The sequence below is a fragment of the Drosophila navojoa genome, chromosome X (assembly GCF_054131105.1).
Source record: "Drosophila navojoa isolate 15081-1374.11 chromosome X, UAZ_NAV_1.0, whole genome shotgun sequence".
NCBI lineage: Eukaryota > Metazoa > Arthropoda > Insecta > Diptera > Drosophilidae > Drosophila > Drosophila navojoa.
Window position 1 is genome coordinate 10,448,458 of NC_142895.1, and position 21,916 is coordinate 10,470,373.

General features: G+C 45.0%; 4 protein-coding genes across 5 annotated transcripts; 1 reads left to right on the forward strand and 3 right to left on the reverse strand.

Annotated features, from left to right (window-relative positions):
* Positions 1–4,435: 4,435 nt before the first annotated feature.
* LOC115564759 (alanine--glyoxylate aminotransferase 2-like) lies at positions 4,436–11,450 on the reverse strand. Its single transcript, XM_030389446.2, has 4 exons — positions 10,956–11,450; positions 10,133–10,251; positions 5,957–6,191; positions 4,436–5,886 (listed from the first exon to the last, which is right to left on the reverse strand). The coding sequence occupies exons 1-4, from the start codon at positions 11,042–11,044 to the stop codon at positions 4,818–4,820; spliced, it is 1,512 nt and encodes a 503-aa protein (XP_030245306.1). The 5' UTR covers positions 11,045–11,450; the 3' UTR covers positions 4,436–4,817.
* Positions 11,451–11,927: 477 nt separating this feature from the next.
* LOC149090592 (moonshiner-like) lies at positions 11,928–13,250 on the reverse strand. The gene has a single exon (XM_089265021.1). The coding sequence runs from the start codon at positions 13,236–13,238 to the stop codon at positions 12,600–12,602; it is 639 nt and encodes a 212-aa protein (XP_089121147.1). The 5' UTR covers positions 13,239–13,250; the 3' UTR covers positions 11,928–12,599.
* A 1,089-nt stretch (positions 13,251–14,339) lies between these two features.
* On the forward strand, positions 14,340–15,347 carry LOC115565315 (uncharacterized). Its single transcript, XM_089263477.1, has 2 exons — positions 14,340–14,438; positions 14,561–15,347. Exons 1-2 carry the CDS (start codon positions 14,340–14,342, stop codon positions 14,978–14,980), a joined length of 519 nt encoding a protein of 172 aa, XP_089119603.1. The 3' UTR covers positions 14,981–15,347.
* yl (Putative vitellogenin receptor yl) lies at positions 15,053–21,714 on the reverse strand. 2 transcript variants are annotated; one of them, XM_030390413.2, is made up of 7 exons: positions 21,463–21,714; positions 21,137–21,387; positions 20,682–21,074; positions 18,034–20,616; positions 15,801–17,949; positions 15,479–15,736; positions 15,053–15,395 (listed from the first exon to the last, which is right to left on the reverse strand). In XM_030390413.2, the coding sequence occupies exons 1-7, from the start codon at positions 21,522–21,524 to the stop codon at positions 15,239–15,241; spliced, it is 5,853 nt and encodes a 1,950-aa protein (XP_030246273.1). In that variant the 5' UTR covers positions 21,525–21,714; the 3' UTR covers positions 15,053–15,238. The 2 variants fall into 2 exon arrangements, with proteins under 2 accessions (XP_030246273.1, XP_030246272.1); XM_030390412.2 differs by having other exon boundaries at positions 15,479–17,949.
* Positions 21,715–21,916: the final 202 nt, after the last annotated feature.

Genomic DNA, 21,916 nt, shown 5'->3' on the forward strand with positions numbered 1-21,916 from the left:
ACGTTGCGATTGTAGCCGTAAAAGTAAACAGACCATAGACATCGATTGTATATATATGCATACATATAAATGTATACAGAATAGTCGAAATTCACAAATACACACACACACACACGCATACATAGAGAGAGTTCACTTTGTTTATTTACATGGGCAGCCACGTCAACCTTAAATAATGAAATGTTAAATTGAAGAAACAAAAACTTAGCAAGATATATATATATATATATACATATATGTATGTACATACAAATACATATAAATATATATATATACATATAAATATATATATATATATATGTATATAAATATATATATATATATGTATATATATATATATATATGTATATGCCTTGTGCTTGGCTTCAAACAGATTCCGCTTAAAAAAATGTATACATACATACTTGTACATATATACAAACAAACTAACATTTAAATAGATATGGCATTCACAGAAATATGTATGATATATGTATGTATGTATGTGTGTACATATATTGAGATATACATACATATGTATGTATGTACTTGCAGACATAAATATGAGCTAGCAGCGCTCATACATACATACATAAATATATAGACTCTATGTACATATACAGTCATTCAAACAGACATTGCCTACATATGCACATACATACACATACATATATATACATACATACATACATATTTATATATACAAATATATATTTAGGCCGCATGCAATTAATCAGATCAACAGGACGACATACATATTTACATATGTAGGTATGTATATACTACGTACATGTATATGTATAGATATTCTCATAGACATATATCTGTCTGTCTGTCTGTCTGTCTGGCGGCCATCGTAGTTAAGATGATATAAAAAAAAACATTACCTCATACTTTAAATACTTATGATAACAGTTGTAGAGCTCTGCGCATATACATACATATATATAGATATATATGTATATATTAGGCAACATAGGCATACACATACACATACACATATACATATACATATATGTATACATATACTAGAAATACTATTTTTTTTTTTGTCAGAAATTAAATGAAACTTTTGGCATTGTATATATTTATATACATACATACAAGCATACATACATGCCCCATATATGTATATACATATATAGCACATGTATATGTATGTATATATGTATGTATATATGTATATTGTCAAGCGTATCTGTCCAACTATGCGCGACTGGGGCTCAATGCCAATATTATTTACTTAAAATAAATAAAAAAAAAAAATAAAAATAAAAAATGTAAACTAAAAACAAAATTTTACAGAAAATTCACATATGTGAATATATATTATATATATACAGCTGCGGTTATTAAAATCGATTTTATTTGTTAAAACAATTCAACACGAATATTAAGATTGAAATATTTACCATTGATTGAAGTAGAATTCTCCAATGGATTCTATCCGACGTCAGCTATTGATTTACATATACATATGTTTTTGTTGAGTTCCCAGCTTCAGGACGTAAGAGCCCCAAATTTGAATTTGTTGCATTGTACAGTTAACCAGGCGGGAAATATATATCGCTTGATTGATTTTTAGGAACGGAACTGTATATAATAATATATGTAAAAGCTTGCTAAATTAAATTAAAAATAATTTCTTATTATATATATAATAAGAAATCTATTATATACAAAACAAAAAAAAAAATAAAAATAAAAATTTATATATATATATACATATATATATATACATACATAAACATTGATACGTATTTGTATATATCTGCATACATAATAAATATACATACACAAACGCATATATATATATACATATATATACATATTTACATTGCATATTTTAGCGTTTTATTCGAATAAAAAACAAAAAAACAAAATAAAACTCGACTTAAAAAATAAAAAAAAAACACACACACACACACACACAAAATCAAGTAGAAACGCTAAAGAGAGAAAAAAGTGTTCTTTTTTTTAAACTAAACAATTAAAAATTTCAAACTAAACCAACAATAACTAATAAACAGAGACAAAAAAAAAAAAAAAAACACGTTACGAAAAGCAACCAAAAAAAGAAAAAAAAATAAATAAAAAAACAAGAACAAAGTGAAAAACTTAATTAAATATGTATTTAAACAATAAATAAATGCGCATTTGGCGCATCTTTTACACCGCTGTAAATATGTCTGAGCCTCAAGTAGAGTAAATAATCCGCAATATCTTTTACACGCGACACGCCCCCTTTACAGCCCTTATGTGTTTCCCGTTTCCCGTTTCCCGTTGGCCCAGTGTGCCGTTAGCTCCACTGATATACATATATACATATATCACTATCTCTTTCCCTCTCTCTCTCTCTCTATCTCTCTCTCCCTCTCTCTCTCTCTGTTTCTTTCGCACACACTAGCTCCAGCTATCTATCCGTTTTACACACACTGATATAATGAAATTTATGAAAATCGTACGACAAAAAAACTCTGCCAAAAAAATGCAACGCTAAAAACAAAAACTAAAAAAAATATATATATATAAAAAAATATTTTAAATTTACAAATAATTCTCATTTGAAAATAGCAACAAATTGTAAACACAATCCCCGAAATATATATATATATATATATATATTCCAAAATATGACTAACTAAATATACATTAATATTAAAATTAAACTTAAAAATTAAATTTAAAAATAAAAATAAAAAAGAGAAATGCAAGAGAAAAATATATGAAAAATGCTTATTTTATATATATTTAAACATACAACAATAAAACAGAAAACCGAGAAGACCATTTAAAAAAAGAAATTAAATTAAATTAAATTATATATATACATAACATAAAATATCAGATATATATATATATATATATATACATTATATATATACATTATATATATATATGATTTTAAACCGTGTTAATATAATAATAACAACATAAACTAGGCAGAAATGAAAAGTGTTTTTTTTTTCGAATTTTAATAGTTTTCAATGGAAATTGGAAAATGGCTGAGACAGTTAGAAATTGCGCATTATTATTATGAACTTATTGAATATGCAATATATGCTACATACATATACATATACACACAATCTTTATACATGTATGTACGTATGTATATGGCGCATTCGCTATATTACAAACACACACGGAGAAAACCAAGAGAAAAACTAAAGTAAACAAAATAGATGGGCAAAAGAGAAACGAAGATCGAGGAAGCGAAACACATTTTTAAACAATGAAACGAAAAATGAAATGCAAAAAAAAAATAACACTCAAATAAAAAACAAAAAAAAACTAAAACTAAAAGCAAAAAAAAAAAAAAAACACATAAATTCTTTTGTAGTTTTATTTTTTATTGTTGTTAACATTTGCAATGGAATTTGAGTTGATTTGATGGTAAGTAAAAAATGTCATGGGCCGAGATGAAGATTACGAATGAGGCATCGTTTCACTTACCTTTCGGTTGAAGTGTCCTTGCTATCTCTCTCTATCTCTCTCTCTCTCTCTCTTTCTCTCTCTCTCTCTCTCTCTGCCTCCCTTTCGCTCTTCCTCTCACTTTCTCTGTCCCTCTTCTTATCTATATCTCTCCTTCTCTTCATTATCGTTATTTCTGTTCTTCTTCTCACCCTTATTCCCTTGCTCTTTCATCTCTTGTTCTATTCCATTTTCTCTTGTCTTTTCTCTGTCACTATTTTCTTCGATTTTTATTTCTATCTCTCTCCTTTTACATTTCGCTGTCTTTGTCCGTCGCTACGTGTCTCTCTTTCCATACTTTTATTTTGTTTTTGTTTTCTGATCTTTCTTTTTTATTTCGCTTCCTCTAGAGGTTTTCTTTCCTTACATATATATCTTTATACCTTGAGCCCATTTTAAATGGGAAATCAGTTTATAGTTTGTTATATCTATTTAAAAATCTTACATTCTTTTTCTCTATACATATATCTTTTTCACTATTTTTCACGTCTCTCTCTATCTCTCTCTCTCTCTCTCTCTCTCTCACACTCTTTCTTCCTATTTCAATCATCCTTCTCCTTGAACTTTGCTTGTTCGTTAAGCGCAGCTTTTTTCAGATAAGCTTTTACTGTAAAAGAAAGCTGACTACGTGTTTCCAACACCAATACAAAAACAGCCAACACACACACACACACACACACACACAATAATACACGTTCGATTAGCAGGAACAGCAACAGATTTATTGAATAAATCAGCGAAGCTTAAAGCTATAAAATATGGGAATTTCTGCGAGTGAGTCTATAAAAAATATATGTATATATCTATGTAAATATATGTATGTATACATATTTTTTATTGTCATCAAAAATGTTGAATAAAATAAAAAAAATAATTCGTTTGTTTGTTTTTTTTTTATGTATGTAAGTATATTAAAATATATTTGTAAATATGTATACAATCTATAAAAAAATATATATATATAATAATAATAATCATAGTAATAAGAAGAAGCATATAACACTATTATTGTATATATTTGTGGCTACATTTCTAGATACTAGAAGTATAATTCGCTTGGATAAAAAAAAAATGATAAAAAAAAAATAGAATATAAAATATAATATTTAAATATATATCGAGATATTCCTAACAAGCTACAGCTAGTAAAAAAAAAATAGATGTACATATTTATATAACGGTAAACATATATATATATATACATATATATATATATATGATTATCTTTGTGCAACTAACTAAGGAGTAGGAGAAAGAGCAGGAGCAGGAGCTGGAGCTGGAGCTGGAGCAGGAGCTGGAGCTGGAGCTGGAGCAGGAGCTGGAGCTGGGGTAAGGGCGCAGGCTGAGGCTGGAGCATGCCCCACTCAGACAGACTTGATCAGGCGATCCTGCCGCTCGAACAGCTTCGTCTTGTTGGCCAGCGTCTCGGCCGCTGTGGCAATGACACCGTTGGTGCTTGCAGCAGCATCCGCTGCCGCGGCGGCCGTCGCCGCCTCCATGGCGCGCGCCTGCATCTGCTCCTGCCGCAGGGTGGTGAGGCATTCGCGGAACGCGAGCAGAAACTCGTCGGCATTCTCGCGATTGAAGCACATGGGCGGCTTTAGCTTGATGACGTTCTCGTTGGGCCCGTCGCTGGAGATGAGCACCTTGTGCAGCTGCTTCATGCGATTCACCAGCCAGTGGGCGGCCTGGGTGTCCGGCGAGCGCGTCTCCCGGTCGCTGACCAGCTCGATGCCCACGAACAGGCCCATGCCGCGCACATCGCCGACGGAGTCGAACTCCTGCTTCAGCTGGCTGCACTCGCGCAGCAGATACTCGCCCACCTGCTGGGCGTTCTGCTGCAGCTGCTCCTCGTCGATGATGCGCATCACCGCGTTGGCAATGGCGCACGAGACCGGATTGCCGCCGTATGTGTTGAAGTAGGCGATGCCCGTGTCGTGGAAGGCCTGGGCGATCTCGGGCGTGGTCACCACTGCGCCCACCGGATGGCCATTGCCCATGGGCTTGGCCACGCACACGATGTCGGGCACCACGCCCTGCGTCTCGAACGCCCAGTAGTGGCTGCCCACGCGCCCGAAGCCCACCTGCACCTCGTCCGCGATGCAGACGCCGCCGGTACGGCGCACCGCCTGGTAGGCGGCCTGGAAGTACCCGGCGGGCGGCAGGATCTGTCCGCCGCAGCTCTGCAGGCTCTCCGCAATGAAGGCGGCCACGCCCTGGCCCTTCGCCAGCTGGCGCTCGCAAATGTCGGCAATGGGCTGGGCATAGAGCGCGCCGAGATCAGCATTGGGATAGAGCTTGTCCGTGAACTGGCCGCCGTAGATGTCCGGGCAGGGAGCCACGTGCACGTAGTCCGGCTTCTTGGCGCCGCCCGGCTGATTGAACTTGTACGGCGAGATCTCCATGACGGACTGCAAGTGGCCGTGATAGGCGCTGCAGGAGGACAAGCAAATGCGAGAGTGAATCCCTATTCGATATTGGGAATGGACGGGAGATGTCTTACTGGTCCAGTGTGATCACATCCTGACGCTTCGTGTAGTTGCGTGCCAGGCGCAGGGCCAAGTCGTTCGCCTCCGAGCCGGAGTTGACGAAGAAGCAAACGGACAGCGATGGCGGCATCTTGCTGGTCAGCGTACGGCCGCACTGCACCAGCTCGTCGTGCAGGAAGCGATTGTTCGTCGATATCGTGGCCATCTGCAGGGCGCCCGCTCGCACCACCTCCGGATGACAGTGACCCACTGCAAGTGAGAGCAGACGTGAAATATCTCATTATAATATATGTGTGTATGTGTTTGGACTGATTATGAACCACTTTGAAGCGGTGCCAAGTGGAAATACTGGAAGCGGTTAGCTTGGTTCACTGACCCCAGCATAATCTCTCTTCTCTACGGAAAGTAACAACAGTCAGTTGGCTCCAAGATAACCTCAATGGTTCAGTTCTTTAAGCTTTACCTAAAGAGTCTACCCCGAGACCGTACTTAACTCTAGAAAGAACTTGAAAAGTCTATCTGTATTGGAATAGTCTATTAAGACTTCGATCTTAGATCAATTGCCCCAGTAATAGTGGGGATATCTATAGTTAAATCGGCTTGCGCTCTAAGAGGAGAACAAGGAAGAGCAATGAGGAGGAGAAGATGAGGCGGAGGAGCAGTATGACGAGGATTAGGAGTAGAAGGCAGAAAAGGAGACAGATAAGAATGATAATATGTGAAAGGAGGAGGTAATTTAGAAGGAGGAGGACAACGAGAAGAAGAAACTAGAGGAGAGAGGAGGAGTTGTAGGCCGATGATGATGAGGAAGAGTAGAAATTATAATAAGGAGAAGGAACAAGAGAAGAGAGTAAAGATACGAGGATAAAGAGATATGGGGAAGCAGCAGGAGGCGGAAAAATATAAGGATAATGGAAAGAGGAGAAGCTGTAGGAGAGAGTACAAAATGAAAAAAAGAGAAGGAGGATGATTAGCTGGAGGAGAGCCAGAGCAGGAGTAGAAGGCAGAAAAGGAACAGTTGCCAAGAGCTACTCTGCCCTAGAGCAGTTGATGCTGCACATCAGTGGATGGCATTGCATCATCATAGACAACGGACAAGGGACTACGGACCGGACATCCGCATCGGCTGCTGGGGGCCGATTTGCTTCGAGCCATGAAGGGCTATGGAGCTGCCAGGTTGCATTTTGAGTCCACGCTGCGCTAAGCCAGATTCGACAGATAAGCGCCACTATGGATGGGGATAGCAGGCTGGCTGGCTGGGCACACGTGAATGCCATGAATAATGATTATTTTTAGGCACATTCGAGCGGGCGACTGAATGCATAGTTAGTGAGCGTCTGTGATTGCGAGAGCCCAGCAGCACTGTCCTACACACTCGCAATCCCAATATAGATAAATATTTATAGGTATAATGTAACAAGATTTCAATATTATAATATTGTTGAATTATTTGAAAACTTGTTTAATGTAAATTAATTACTTTTAATTAAGAGCAGATATTTTAAAAGTTGTTTTCAATTTTGCAAGGCAATTTTTTTTTTTTAATAAAATTTAGAATAAGAAGATAATTGTTGAGCCTTGACAGCTATCAGCAATAATTATAAAAAAAAAAAAAAAAAAAAAAAAAAAAAACAAATATACAAACTAAGCCATCTATCTAATCAGTTCTATTTTGTAGGCGTGTGTAGCGAATTGTCAAGTCTTGACCGCATTTTCCTAATGACAAACATGCACACATACATACATACATACATGCAGACACACACACACACACACACACACACTCATGCATGTGCATGTGTCAAAAGTGTTTTTCACCATTATCACACAACGGCGCAGAATTTTCCACTCGCAACGGCCGCCCGCTGATTGCTCAGTTTGTTAGGCTTGAACAAATATTGAATGTAGACTATGGACGACAAACGGCTAGATGACAGACAGCCCGTTAGCTGGCCGAGCCGGGCCGGGCCGGGCCGGGCCAATCGGCCAAAGTGCGTAGTTGTTGTTGTTATCTCGCGTAGATTTCCACTCGGCACGAGACGTTCACATGTTGCTGCCCCCACAAGGCAACGCAACGGAACGCAAAGCAAATCAAATCAAAGCAACGCAACGGAACGCAACGTAGTTCAGCTCATTCCAGTGCAGCCACCCAGTTTCACAGCTGGGCCGTCACGTCGTCCAGCAGATAAGCGGCACACTACGCGCTCTGCTCGTCATAGTGGCCGCCGCAGTCGACGCTGCTGCTTGGAAAGTAGCACGAGACAATAACGTGGCGATTGGAACGCGTGAGAGGCGAGACGCGACGTAGGAAATCACAAAGTTTCGTAATGAGCAATAACAAAGTGCCGTTGCTGCTGTTGTTGTTGTTGCTGCTGTTATGACTATTGCTGCTGTTGTTGGTGCTGTTGCTGTTATGGTCAGCAATAGCAACACGTGCACAGAACACGCTACGTTATCAAGTCTAACAATAAACTAGTTAATATTTGTCTTGATACGCTTACGCTGCCTTCAGTTGTTGTTCTATTGTCGCTGTTGTTGTCTTTGTTGTTGTTGTACCGAAGACAAATGTAGTCGAAATCACGTTTATAGCTTGTGCACAGAAATAGCCTCGGTCTTGCGTTCAAGCACTTTGATCGTACGATCGATTGGCCCTGATAATGCCAAACGCATATCGTAAACGGTAAACAATAATGTGTACACAATTCAATATTTGTTATTTAAAGCGACTAAATAACAATTTGCTACTCGAACTATAAATAAACAGATTGTGCATGGGTGATAACGGGGAAAAAAAGTGCTATTCAAATTTAAATATAAATATGCAAAATGGACCAAAATAGTCTAGGGCTATTAATAATGAACGATCTCTGCCCAATAGTAGGCCTTATCGGAAAATATGCTAGGCGTAGCGAGCTAATTTCTTACGTACATACATACATGCCTACATATGTATGTATGTATGGACATGCCTGCATACATGCATACGTACATAGTTGGCTGCGCTCAATTTAGCAGCTTATCAGCTGAATATATTATAATTTTTTGCACTTAGTAGTTTTTTGTAGTATTCTTTTCATATGATTTTTTTCCTATTTATTATATGGCATAAATATTTGCAATAGTGAAAATGAAAACTGCGCACAACGGCCAAATGTTAAATGTTACACGAGGCTGTCGTCAGAGGGCGCGCTTACGTCACTAGCATAACAGCATGCCTGACCTAGCGGCGGCTGCTGCCTTACATAAGTGTAACAGCTGATCGCTGCTGCTAATGCAAGCATCTGCATTCTGAATGGAAAATTCCGTTACGAAAGCAAAAAGGGATAACAGTGCACTGCAAAATGGCACAGTGGGTCGACACTGTTGCAATACGCAAATTGTCAAATTGATAAATTGCACACAAATGTCAGTCCTAATTGAATTGATTATTTATATTACTGCAAGTATTATTTTTATGACGATGATTTGCATTGTAATTGTTATTGTTATTGTTAGGTCTATGGGTGGCTCTATTAGTGTTTGTGCCACCAGCAGAGCAACCTAATCAGGCCCAGCAACAGCTGCTCGTGCTCACCGTGTGCCGGGGCCCGAAATCAATGGGCAGCATCAACAACTTACGTAGTACACATAGGCCGGCCCCGGCCCAGGCCAGCCCAGCCCCAAGCGACGTATGTGATAAGGCTGAGTCAGTATAATAATTTTTTTTTTTGTTTTTTTTTTTTTTTTTTTTTTTGCGCCAGCTACTCGAATCAAATCACACACACAAGCTGCTCAATCGGGGCCTGAGCATGCCGTCAGCGTCTGGCCAGCCAACAAGCCAGATTGGGGAGCCTAGCCTTGAACTTGCTGATGCCCTCTCACTAATCATCATCATCATCAGGGGTGTCAAACTTTTTATCAGAATACATTGAGACGCATTTCGCACATATCAGCTTACTGCATTATATTGTGACTGGCGGTTATTTGATTTTGAACCCAGCTAATCGGGCCTCGATCCCGGGGCCAAAAAATATTACTCTTAGTATATGCTAATTTGAGATGCTGATCTCATGAGCTTAAGCTTAATTAGCCTACTTTCTGTTAAGACACATATAATTTATGAACTATTCTTATTTGCGGTCATAATCACATTTCTAATTACCGTTATAGTTATAGTTATAGTTATAGTTATGTAATGAATCAACACTTACCATGTGCCACATTGTTGATGCAGTCCAGATAGCGTACGCCCTCCTCATCGAACATATATTGACCCTGGCCGCGTACGATCTTCAATGGATCCGAGCGATAGAAGAGCTTACAGGCTTGACTGCATTTTGTTTGGTATTTTGTTAGTATTTTTACGCAGGTGTGCAGAAAAGAAAAGAATGAGAAAATAAATAAGAAATATTTAAAAATGTATTCAAAATCGAGTTAGGTTAATGTATGTTTTATATATGTAGGTGTTTAGCTGGATTGTCTGTAGCTATCTATCTATATGGCTTTTGGATGGGGACAACCGGGGCCTAGGTCCACAAACAACAACGTAGAATATGACGAGCTGTACTAGAAGACTTGAGATTATCGTTTATGTTCTTATATGAAGATTTGTGCTATTTGGACGGCTTTGGCTGTGGCTCTTGTTGTTGAGCAGTAAATCGATAAAGGCCAAAAATAAATACCGCTACTTGCGGCGCGAGTGTTTGGCAACAGTAAAAAATGTGAACTCGTCTGTTGGCCCATTCACCATTGTTGTTGTTGTTTTTGTGGGGCGGAAGAGGCGAACACAAGCAAAACTCAACGGCTGCAGCTACACAACGGATGAGTGTGCTGCATGGGGATGCCGTTAGTTGACCTTGACAGCGAAATTGTTTAACGCAAGGTCAACTAATTGTACGCATAACATAAGTGCAGTTGCATATGCATAGCATTGCATTGTATTGCTTAACATAACATAACGTAAGGCAGCAACGTAAGGATGTTAGCTATACGCCTGCATAATAATATTGTAATTATATTTGATTTAATACGCACCCAATGTGTTTGTTACGCAGCTTAATTGTCTCCGCCTTGGACAGCTGCTGACTGGCCACGCTTTGCAATTGCTCACTTGCAAACGGCATTTTGAATTTGTGCAGCTAAATTGTTATTATTAATATTATTTTAAAAACGAGACTTGAGCGCGCGCACTTTGAAAAGTTGAACTGTTCCAGCAAGGATTACGTGTCAACTGAATTGAATTGAAGGCTGTGTATGTCGGTCTGACTGGCAGGCACTGGACGCCTTTAACGTCTTTGGGTGCTTAGAAATTGTCGCCGAATGACAAATTTTATGTGAGAGTAGAGCTATTTTATAACCAGCCCACTGCCATATACAATATAATATTATATATATACATATATATAGTATCTGTATGCATATACATATGTGTATGCCTCTGCTGATGTTGTTGCTGTTGTTATTTGGCACTGTTGCCGTTGCTGCCGCTGCTACTGCCGCCGCCGCCGCCGCTGCTGCTGCTGCTGCAGCTACACCGTTAAGACTCAATATTCCTTAATTGTGCCGCTGCTACTGCAGACGCTGTTACTGGCTGACGCGCTCAGTTGCTGTTACTGTTAAGCGTCGCACTGGCCAATGTGTGCGTGAGTGCATGTACACATAGGGTGTAGCGGCAACACACACGTGACTAGCACCTCTCTTGTTCTCGCTCTCATTCTATAGCGGCTGGCTGTGTGTGTGAGTGTCCGCTTGGTGTCGGTGTGATAACAGCAGCCAGCCGACAGAGCGTAGCGCAACGTGCGCTGAATGAAAACAACAACAAAATAAACAACAACAACAGCTACAGCAGCGACAGCTGAGCTGAAAGTTAGCCAACTAGGAGCTTTGTTGTTGTTAGAGATGCTCGCGTGCGTGATGCATGCGTGATGCATGCATAGTCACGTTTCAATAATGTTATGCAATATTCATGTATTATATGAAATTATTAGTACTCTGCTTATATAATAATGTTTAAAGGCCATACGCCCACATATGTTTTCTTACATCTGTTTAAAAAATTAATATGTACATTATAATACGTCATGAATATACATATAACATCGGCCTAAAAGTATGTTATAATTAAAAATATGAGTATATGTAACAATTTTTATATTTATTATTACATACAGTGATCATTAAGTATTGCATATGTATAGTTTATTGTTAAAGCTAAGGTAATTTCACTGCTGATTTAATTAAATGAACGAGGCGATGTATAATTGCCAAAAAAAATAATCGCAACTACTTCGTTACATACCCACACTCACAGACGTACATACATATATATATATTTTTTCCACAATTTCACCAGCTGGTCACACCAAATATAACGGAACTTAGACGATTTTCGAAGTATACATACGTATGTATGGTGTAAGGTGTTAAGGGTATTGTCCACAGTTTCACCAGCTGGTCACACCAAATATATATATATGTACATATACTTCGAAAATCGTCCAAGTTCCGTTATATTTGGTGTGACCAGCTGGTAAAACTGTGTAAAATAACCTAAACGGCGTAAGCAAATGTCGAAATACAAACTTCAAATTGCACTATTTTAAATTTGTACACTACATATAATGTTTAGTTTTGCACTAAAGTATAACTAGGTAACAAATTATGTAAGTCATAATTAACTCATTGTAATTGCAGCAATTTATTAACATACGTCTGAAATTCGGCAGTGCCCTCCTCCAGCGGCAGCTCCATAATGCGGTCCAGCAGCTGCCATGTTATGAGTGGCTGAATTAAATTTTGTTTGCACACATACGCTGGAATGTTGAGATCAAAGCTGCGGCAGCACCACTCTGGCTTTATTGGCGGTATGCAAATACGATACACAATTTTATCGTTGTCCTTCAGATTGTGAGGATCAACCGGCCTTGCATTCCGTTTGGCTCTTGCTGGGCGCTTCGCGACAGGGCGACTTTGTTTACGAGGCGCTGCCTTGGGCAGCTCTAATGGAAGCGGAGTTGACTCCGGCATGCGCTCATTGGCGTTGTACTTTTCCCTCCACTTCACCTCCAGTTTGCACATCGCCTTTTCCTCATTTGCACTTAGTTGAAGCGTGGAATTAATGCGCAGATAATGCAAAGTATCCGTTATCACATGATCAAAAAAACTACGCGACTCGGGAATCCAAGTAGGATTTATGACACTATTAGTCCTTTTACGTTTACTCATTGTGCTTTGCCAAATGATCAAGCATTGCCCAAGATGGCCTAATATTATTGCTGGATGTTTTCGATTCGAGTAAATCTCGCGCAGTGTGTGCATACAATTATTTGAAATATATTACATTTTTTGCCTTTCAAGGAGTTGCCACCATGCTTGATATTTATATCCGGTAAACGGATAAAAACTTACACACACATGTGTACACATGTATGTATGTAAATAAGGAGCTTTAAAGACTATTTGATTAGCTGATCTAAATATGCATAATAACAATGATAAAGCATTTTAATATGATGTACAATGGCGGATCCCCCTCCCGGTAATTTGACTATAGCCTTTTGTGGCAACAATTAATAACTCCAAGATTTATGATCAGCGACTCACATAAGACCGAAGCGCTAAAGCGGCGACCGCAGTATGTCATAAAACAGTAAAAACAATACAATACAAAACACCAGCATCCACTTAACCCAATAGCAATACCCCAAGGTAGATTTGAAAAATATATAAATTGTATAATTAAAGCAAAGGAGCGTGCGACAATGCTACGCCCAAAGCGGAGCAAAAGAGATGAAGCGAGTGCGGAGCAGGCGTGGCAGGGTCACAAAAACAATAACAAAATAAATGACAACAAAGAACATCTATCTATGGCAAGTCGACCGTGAAATACCCTTACTAGCATAGGGAAATTTAAGTATATACCCGATATTTTACGATATTCACTTCTCCACCTCTCTCTTTCAGCCACTCTATGTCACTCTCTCTCTCTTCATATAACTGGTATTAGTATTATGGATGAGTTGCATACCCAATGAGATCTTATCTTCTGTGATAGCCCTTCTTGTGTTTGATGTACCCTCTGTAAGAGTATAGCGAAAATCCACAAAATCTAGCAATTGCATTTACGACTCTCATCCGAAATTGTCTGTTCGTCGTCGATGAGTCGTGGGATCGTGGGATTCGCTACACACGGCTAAACGCGTCGCCCAACATTTCTAAGCAGTTCAGTTGCACACTTATTGTTGTTGGTTTCGGCTATTCGGTTGTTCAGTTGTTCAGTTGTTGGGCTTGAGTAATGAGCACTGTCCGTCGACATGTTCGCAGTGCCGTAAAGGCGTTCAAATTAGTTGTAAAATCAGCCCGCACGATACATTTCATTTAATAACAGTTCGGACTTGTTTCTTTTAGCGAGAGTATATAATGCACACACGATGTCCGAATGAGCCACAGTCATCCGTCAACACCGTTCCAGTGAACTCGTACAACTCCAACTCAACGAATCCTACAGTCTCCAAAATGGCAAGTCCACAAGAAAAAGTGTGATCAGTCGGAATACCTCAGCTCATGAGATCATAAAGCATCTTGGAATAATAATAGTAGCTCTCGTCTGTTGTCTCTCTTATCTGAATCCCTCTCTGTAGCACTCCATTGCTGCCATTGCTCTGATCGCTTCACTGGCGCTGTGCGCCGCTGACGTCTCTCATTTGCCCCTCTCCCGGAGCTACTTGCCTCCGCTCAGTGGTGCCGGCGGCTACTCGGCGTACTCTTCTTATCCCTCGTATACGGGCAACTCCTACTCCGGTGGTGCCTACTACCCGGGCTCCCGCATCGGCTCTGGCTACAACTCCGGCTACAGGTCCGGCCTAGGCTCCGGCTATGCTGCTCCGCTGGTCACCTCTGGCTACAACAGCTATGCAGCTGTGCCACAGTATAATACCTATGCCACGCCCACACGCAACTATCTGCCAGCCCTGGCTGGATACTCCGGCTCTGGCTTAGCTGGCTCCGGCTACAGCGGCCTGGACACTAAATACGCCTCCAATGGTGGCTATATCTATTAGGAGACGATCTCAGGCTTTGCTGGCGTTTCCTTGCCTAATCTTAGTATTTACATTTGGCGAATAAATAGTATCTCTGATTAAATGCAATTTAATTGTAGATTATTTTAAGTGCGTATAACGGTAAAGGCACTGCTTGTAAAACATAAATTGTACAAATATAAATACATATATAAATATATAACACGCGTAAGTGCAGACAACATTTAGACAACTAATAGTTAACAATTTCTGGGGGGTGATTGGGGGCAGAGATGAGGATCACTTATGGTACAAGTCGTGCATGCACATCATCGCTTGCGTCATCTCCGCCGTAGGGCCCGGCTGAGAAGGCATCATCACCAGAGCCTGGTACCAGGGCATTCGAACCTCGGCGTTCTCCTCCCCGTTCGTTGACCAGCGAATGTATTCGGCTCGACTAATTCATTGAATGAGACGGAAATAACGGACATTAGTATTCGTATTATATTCTTATACATATATATAAATCTTCGCACTCACTCTTGTGTTTTCGAGCGGAACTTGCGTAGCCATTTCGCTGCTCTGTGCTTGCCTTTGCTGCAGGAATCTCTGCAGGATTTTGGGTACACCGAACTGAAGGGGTTCACGCTCGGCCGTATAGGGAGCTGTGTCTGTCGCTGTGGTGTGGGTGTGTGTGCTGATGCCTCTGCTGCTGGAGCTGCTGCCGGTGTCGCATACCATGTCCACTTCGTTGCCGTCTTCCCGGAGCGACTTGTCGCCAAGCGTTGCCAGAGGATTCTGGAAATGCAGGTTAATATTGAGATCGCGATGTCCGCGCTGCCGCCGTTGATAGAACATGTACCCAATGCCGGTGGCGGCAACTGCCATCAACAGTAGCGCGGCCAGCAGCCAGACACCTCGACCCTCCCCATCATCGCTGCTGTCCGAGCGCTGCTCGCTGGAGACCAGCCAATTCATGTCGATCTCGTTCGTGCTGCCGTGCGGACACTGCTGGGTCTCCGGGACGACAGCATTGCCGCACATGCACTCGTACCCGTAGTCGGCCAGGACACACATGCCGGCGCAGTGGGCATGCTGGCAGGGATTGGCTGGGGCTAGAGGCTGTCGCGACACTCCCGCTACAATGATGTCCTGGGCATTCATCACGTTCAGATTGATGGCCTTGCAGTTGCGCTGGCCGTACAGTTGACAGCGCACCGCCTCCCTGGCGCCCATATTGACAATGTAGGCGTGGTTCTCGTAGATGCTCAGTCCGGTGGGCTGCATCAGAGCGTTGCTCTTCTGCAGCAGCACATAGCTCTGCCTCTGCTTGGCACCGCCACGCCCCCCATAGCTGATCATCTCCAGGGTGCGGCTGTGCAGATCCACAAAGTAGAGCATCTGCAGGTGGGGATCTGTTGCCAGGGCGGTCACATAGCTGCGATGCTTGCCCAGCAGCAGCTCCCGCCGGCTGCCGTCCAGGCGCGCCATGTGGATCTGGGAAATGTGCAGTCCGAAGGTTTCACTGCGTATGGCCACGTAGAAGAGACGCCCCAGGTGCGCATCCACGGCCAGGGCCTTCAGACTGAACCGGGCCGTCATGTGCAGTATCTGGCCACACATCTTGGCCCGGAAGCTGCACACACTGATCTGCTGCGGCGCACTGCCGCTGATCACGTACACGTTGCCCGTCGTCCACTCCACGGCCATTTTGCTGGGCGCGCGCAGCGAGAGAGCGGCCATGCGCGTGCGGTCCCGCATGTCCACGCGGTAGATGATGTTCTCCTCCTCGCTGCTGAAGTAGCCCAGCTTACGGCGCATGTCCACGTCGAAGCCGCTGATGCGCGAATCGTTCGCTGACCAGGCCACCGTCAGCATCACCGGCTGCTCACTGAGATTGCGCACCTCGTTGTAGCTGGTGAAGAGTAGAGTCGCCCCGGACTGTATGCTCTTGCAGCTGCTGCGATCTTGGCGCAGCATGAAATCCGCATGGCACTGGCACTGATAGCTGCCCGGCGTATTCTCGCACAGCTGCGCGCACGGCTGCTGCTCCGGCGAGACGGCGCACTCGTCAATGTCCACGCAGCTGCGCTGATCGCTCTGCAGCCGATAGCCCTCCAAGCAGGTGCACACGGCGCCTGCCGGCGTCGCCTGGCACTTGTGCTGGCAGAGCGGCCTCATGCAGGCGCTGCCGCACTGCGGGCCCTCGTCGTTGCCATTGGTGCAGTCATCGAAGCCGTTGCAGACACGCGACATGTCCACACACTCGCCATCGTGGCAGTCGAAGAGATGCGGCTTGCACGCTCGCCTCGCACTCCCACTCCCACTCTCAGCCATGGCCGTTCCGTTGCCGAGCTGCGCGTGCTGCTCGCAGTGCTCCTCGTCGCTGCCGTCGGCACAGTCGCGCTCCTTGTCGCAGCGGAACTCCTGCCGGATGCAGTGCTTGCTGTCGCGGCACTGGAACTCGTAGATGCTGCACAGCTCGCCACAGTCCGCCTCATCCTCGCCGCGCGGGCACTCGGCGGTGCCGTTGCAGCGCGCGGCCATGTCCAGACACAGCTTCAGATTGCTGCTGCACTGATACATGGGCGTGGTCAGCGTGCCGCAGCTAATGTTGGCTGCAGCAGCACCACCGTTGCCGCTGCGCCGGTCACAGTTGAGCTCGTCCGACTGATCCCCGCAGTCGTTGTGGCCGTCGCAGACGAGCCGCTCATCCAGACACTGGCCAAGCAGGCAGCGATGCATCTTCTCGGGGCACTGGCGCTGTCCGCACTTGTCGTGCTCATCGGAGGCATCGCTGCAGTCGATGCGGCCGTCGCATTCCCAGCTGCTGGATATGCACGATCCGCTGCTGCACTGGAACATGCCGTGCTCACAGCTGGCGGCCTCCTTGCAGCGCAGCTCGTCCGAGTTGTCGCCACAGTCGTTGTTGCCATCGCAGACCAGGGTGTAGTCCACGCACTTGCCGTTGTCGCACGCGTGCTGGTGGGCGTGGCAGAGCTTGGTGCGATCTGAAAGGGAGAAGGGATATATAAGACACACACATATCTATACATATCATGCATGCACATCGTATAGCATAGCAGTTGACCTACCAAACTGGGCGCAGTGCAGCTCGTCGGAGCTATCGTTGCAGTCCTTGTGGCCGTCGCAGCGCTTGTTCTTGGCCAGACAACGCTTGCCGTCATGGCAGGCGAATTCCGACAGATCACACTTCACTTTGACGCGTTTGATGCCGTCGCAGTCCGTCTCATCGGAGCCATCGGCGCAGTCCTGATGGCCGTTGCAGCGGTGCGTCATCGTCAGGCACTCGCCCGAGCTGCGACAGCGGAACTCGCAGTCCAGGGCCTCGGTGCAGCTGCGATTGGAGGCGTCGCGATACACGAAGCCGGCGGGGCACAGGCACGTGCTGTCAAACTGTCCGGCACTGACGCACACATGCGAGCATCCGCCGTTGGCGTTCTGGCAGGGATGCGGGGACTGGCCGGCGCCCAGTCGCCGACTCGCGGCCAAAGGTATGCGCACGGGCAGCATGTGACTGAGGAAGGCGGTGGCTGCTGCGGCGGCACCGTCACGGCCCATGTGCGGGTTCGCGTCGATCTCGATGCGCTTGTTGGGGCCCAGGTTGTTCTTGTGCGTCCAGTAGATGGCCGGTGAGCCGAGCTCGCTCCAAAAGAGATCCTGATCGACCAGGGCCAGGGCGTACGGTCGCCGGAACTTGCCCCGGAACGACTGCCCGTGGGTCTGGCGATAATTGCTGTAGCTGATGCGACTCGTGTCGCTGTCCGACCAGAACATGGTGCGCGTTTCATAGTCCACGGCAAACTTGATGTCATCGTCGCCCAGGTCGTCCTCAAAGACATGCGTCTGGGCGCCCTTTCCGCTCAGCGCCAAGCGATCGATGTGCGTGTGCCGGCGCGCCTTGAGCGCCACAAACATATAGCCCTCGGCTGGCATTACGGTCAGCCCGATGGGCATCTCGTCGCCGGCAAAGAAGCGCACCAGGGCACGCTGTCCGGTGCGCAGGGACAGCAGCTCAATCACGTGACGTTCCATGTCCGTCCAGTAGAGATTGTGGGCCAAGTGATCAAATGCCAAGCCGCTGATGTTTCCCAGATTGCGAGAGACCAAGGTGACCAAACGCTGCTCGTTCATGTGGGGCACATACTCGAAGATCGCGCGCTGCATGTTGTCCGCTATGAAGAGGGTGCCATTGATGCTATTGAAGGCCATCTCGCTGATGTAGCAGGGCAGGTTGTGCGAGGCGGTGACCACATGGCGGCCGAACGCGGTGTGCTCGATCTCCAGCAGTGCCTGGCGCAGTCCAATGAACAGACGATGCTTCTTCTCCGTTTGGCTGCACCGACGGCCATCGGTGGACAGTGTCATGCCCTCGGGACAGGCGCACGTGTGGCCGCCCGCGCTCGGCTCAGCGAGCAGGCAGAGATGTGAGCAGCGCGCCATTTCACAGGCATGCGGCACCTGCGGCTGCTTGGCCGGATGATAGATGTGCACGGCATAGATGGTGCGATCACGTGCCAATACCCGATGATCTTTGCCGGAGAACTTGTGGCAGGTGTGAATACTCCGGGTGCCCCAGTCCGACCAGTAGAGGTGATCCTCAAAGATGGCGAGCCCATAAGGATGCTTTAGCATACCATCGAGCACGGTTTGACGCGAGCTGCCATCCGGGTGGACACTCTGTATGCTGCCCAGCTTGGCGTCCACCCAATAGACGCGCTCCTGGTGCATGTCCAAGGCAATGCCGTTCGGCCAGTGTATATTATCCGATACAATCGGCTTGGAGTGGGTGCCATCCATGGAGGCACGGGCTATCATCGGCTTATTGCCCCAATCGGTCCAGAACATTTGACCACGCTGCGGCCACAGTGCCAGGCTGCGTGGCTGATGCACATCCTCGGTGACCAGCACCACACAGTTAAGTCCATCGTTCGAGCAGACCGCAATGTGTCGCATGACATTGTCCGAGAAATATATGTTGTGCGTCAGCCAATCGACGGCCAAATCCTCGGGAGCGTCTAGGCCGGATGTGAGCAAGATTTCGGCCATGGAGCCGTCGGCATGCGCGCGCACAATGCTCTCGGCCTCATTCTGTATGTTGGTCCAGTAGATGTACTTGCCATCGAAAGCCACACCAATCACCTTGGTCAAATTGGTGGCCACACTGATGACGTGATGTCGCTCCTTTGACTGCGGCGCTAGGTGCATGCCCATCACAGTCACTTGGGTGGTGTAGAGGAGTAGTGGGGACTGCTTCTCACCGCCAATGCTAGTGGCGTGACAGGTGCGATTGTTGGTGGGATCTAGCTCGTAGCCTGCATCACAGGCGCAGCGATAGCCACCGGATGTGTTCTCACAGCGCTGACTGCACAGATCCTGTTGCTCCTGGCACTCGTTAATGTCCCCGCACTTATTCTGAAACTTGAGCAGCCGAAAGCCTTTGGGGCAATAGCATTCTGGACCGCTGGTGGGCATCATGTGACAAGTGGCGTTGAGCGGGCACTCCTTGCTGCTGCAGCCGGGCTTCACATTGCAGCTCTCGCTCTCATCGCTGCCATCCGAGCAGTTGGGCTGACCGTCGCACACCTGAGCGAGCGACAGGCAGCTGCCATGATTGCGACACATAAACTTGCCCATAGACGGTTGACACAGATCCTCTGCAAAGTTAAGTTCACAATGCTAAAGCATTCAATTGACCAAATCACGTCGAGCATACACTTACCACAGTCCTTCTCATCACTGCCATCGCCGCAATCGTCGACGCCGTCGCAGACCCACTGCTTGCGCTGCAGGCAACGTCCGTTGGCACAGAGGTGGCCGGTGGTGCAGCTGGTGGCCGACTGCTTGCAGCCGGCCGTCTCATCGGAGCCGTCGGGGCAATCCGGTTTGCCGTCACACATAAAGTCAAGCGGCAAGCAGCTGTGATCCTGACACATGTACTCATACTGGCTGCAGTTGCGGTGTCCGAAGCTAGTCACCATTCGATGCGGGCAATGGAGCTCATCTTCGCCGCCGGGACAATTGTCGACACCATTGCATATTAGTTCCGCTGCCAGGCAGGCACCGTGTGGCTGGGCACACGGGAACCAATGCGGCTGCTGGCACAGCTTGTAGTCTGCCATCCACGGAGATATAAGATTTAGGTTAAGTTTGAGGTTAAATTCGATTTCTAGCTACCGCAATCCAATTCATCCGTGTTGTCTGTGCAATCGCTACGTCCGTCGCACATCTTCGCCTGTAAGATGCAGACTCCGTTTTTGCACTGGAACTGATCTCCATCGCAGCGTGCGTGCGTTGATCCCGTCGCGGTGGCAGAAGTCGCACCGCAAATGAGCAGCAGCACTCCACCGCACAGGCACAAAAGCCACCAGGACTGCTGCACATGGCACTGTGTTCGCACATTCTTCTCTTGGCTCAAGGCTGCGGCCCTGTTCGGACAATATCCACGTGTGCATTTGAGGTTATGTTACGCAACGAGCCCAGCTCAATTATTTGGTACTCACATTTGATTTGTGCTCTTAATCCAGCGGCTTGTGGTCTTCTTCACCGCGTATTCGTTACTCATAAATTAAACATTAACGAAACAAAATATATCAAAACGTTCAACACAAATTACTAACACAATGCAACAAGCGTGCGCAAAACTCGACGCAGACGTTAAGATGCAAAAAGCGAACTGGACGATGTTCAATTGCAAGAAAGCGCAATCGGCTTATTGTGCACCCACGCATGCCTATGCACAATTCGAAATTCGGCCAAGTTCCGTTACAGTTGGTGTGACCAGCTGTATTAACCGCTGAAATACCCATTAGAGCGCATACAAATGATAATGTTCAAATCGTTGCTTTATTTTGCAATAAGTTTTTTTTTTTTCGATGTAATTTACTAATGCATTTTTTTAATACACATGAAAATGTACTGAATTGGCGTATTTTGTTCTCTGTCGATGTAATTGAC

Coding starts and splice junctions, on each gene's coding strand:
- LOC115564759 (XM_030389446.2), bottom strand. CDS start 11,044: ATGCCGTTTGCAAGTGAGCAATTGCAAAGCGTGGCCAGTCAGCAGCTG. Junction 10,252..10,955: donor CTGCGTAACAAACACATTGG/GTGCGTATTAAA, acceptor AACAAAATGCAG/TCAAGCCTGTAAGCTCTTCT. Junction 5,887..5,956: donor GATGTGATCACACTGGACCA/GTAAGACATCTC, acceptor GTCCTCCTGCAG/CGCCTATCACGGCCACTTGC.
- LOC149090592 (XM_089265021.1), bottom strand. CDS start 13,238: ATGCACACACTGCGCGAGATTTACTCGAATCGAAAACATCCAGCAATA.
- LOC115565315 (XM_089263477.1), top strand. CDS start 14,340: ATGCACACACGATGTCCGAATGAGCCACAGTCATCCGTCAACACCGTT. Junction 14,439..14,560: donor ATCCTACAGTCTCCAAAATG/GCAAGTCCACAA, acceptor CCCTCTCTGTAG/CACTCCATTGCTGCCATTGC.
- yl (XM_030390412.2), bottom strand. CDS start 21,524: ATGAGTAACGAATACGCGGTGAAGAAGACCACAAGCCGCTGGATTAAG. Junction 21,388..21,462: donor ATTAAGAGCACAAATCAAAT/GTGAGTACCAAA, acceptor TTGTCCGAACAG/GGCCGCAGCCTTGAGCCAAG. Junction 15,396..15,478: donor TTCCGCTCGAAAACACAAGA/GTGAGTGCGAAG, acceptor TCAATGAATTAG/TCGAGCCGAATACATTCGCT.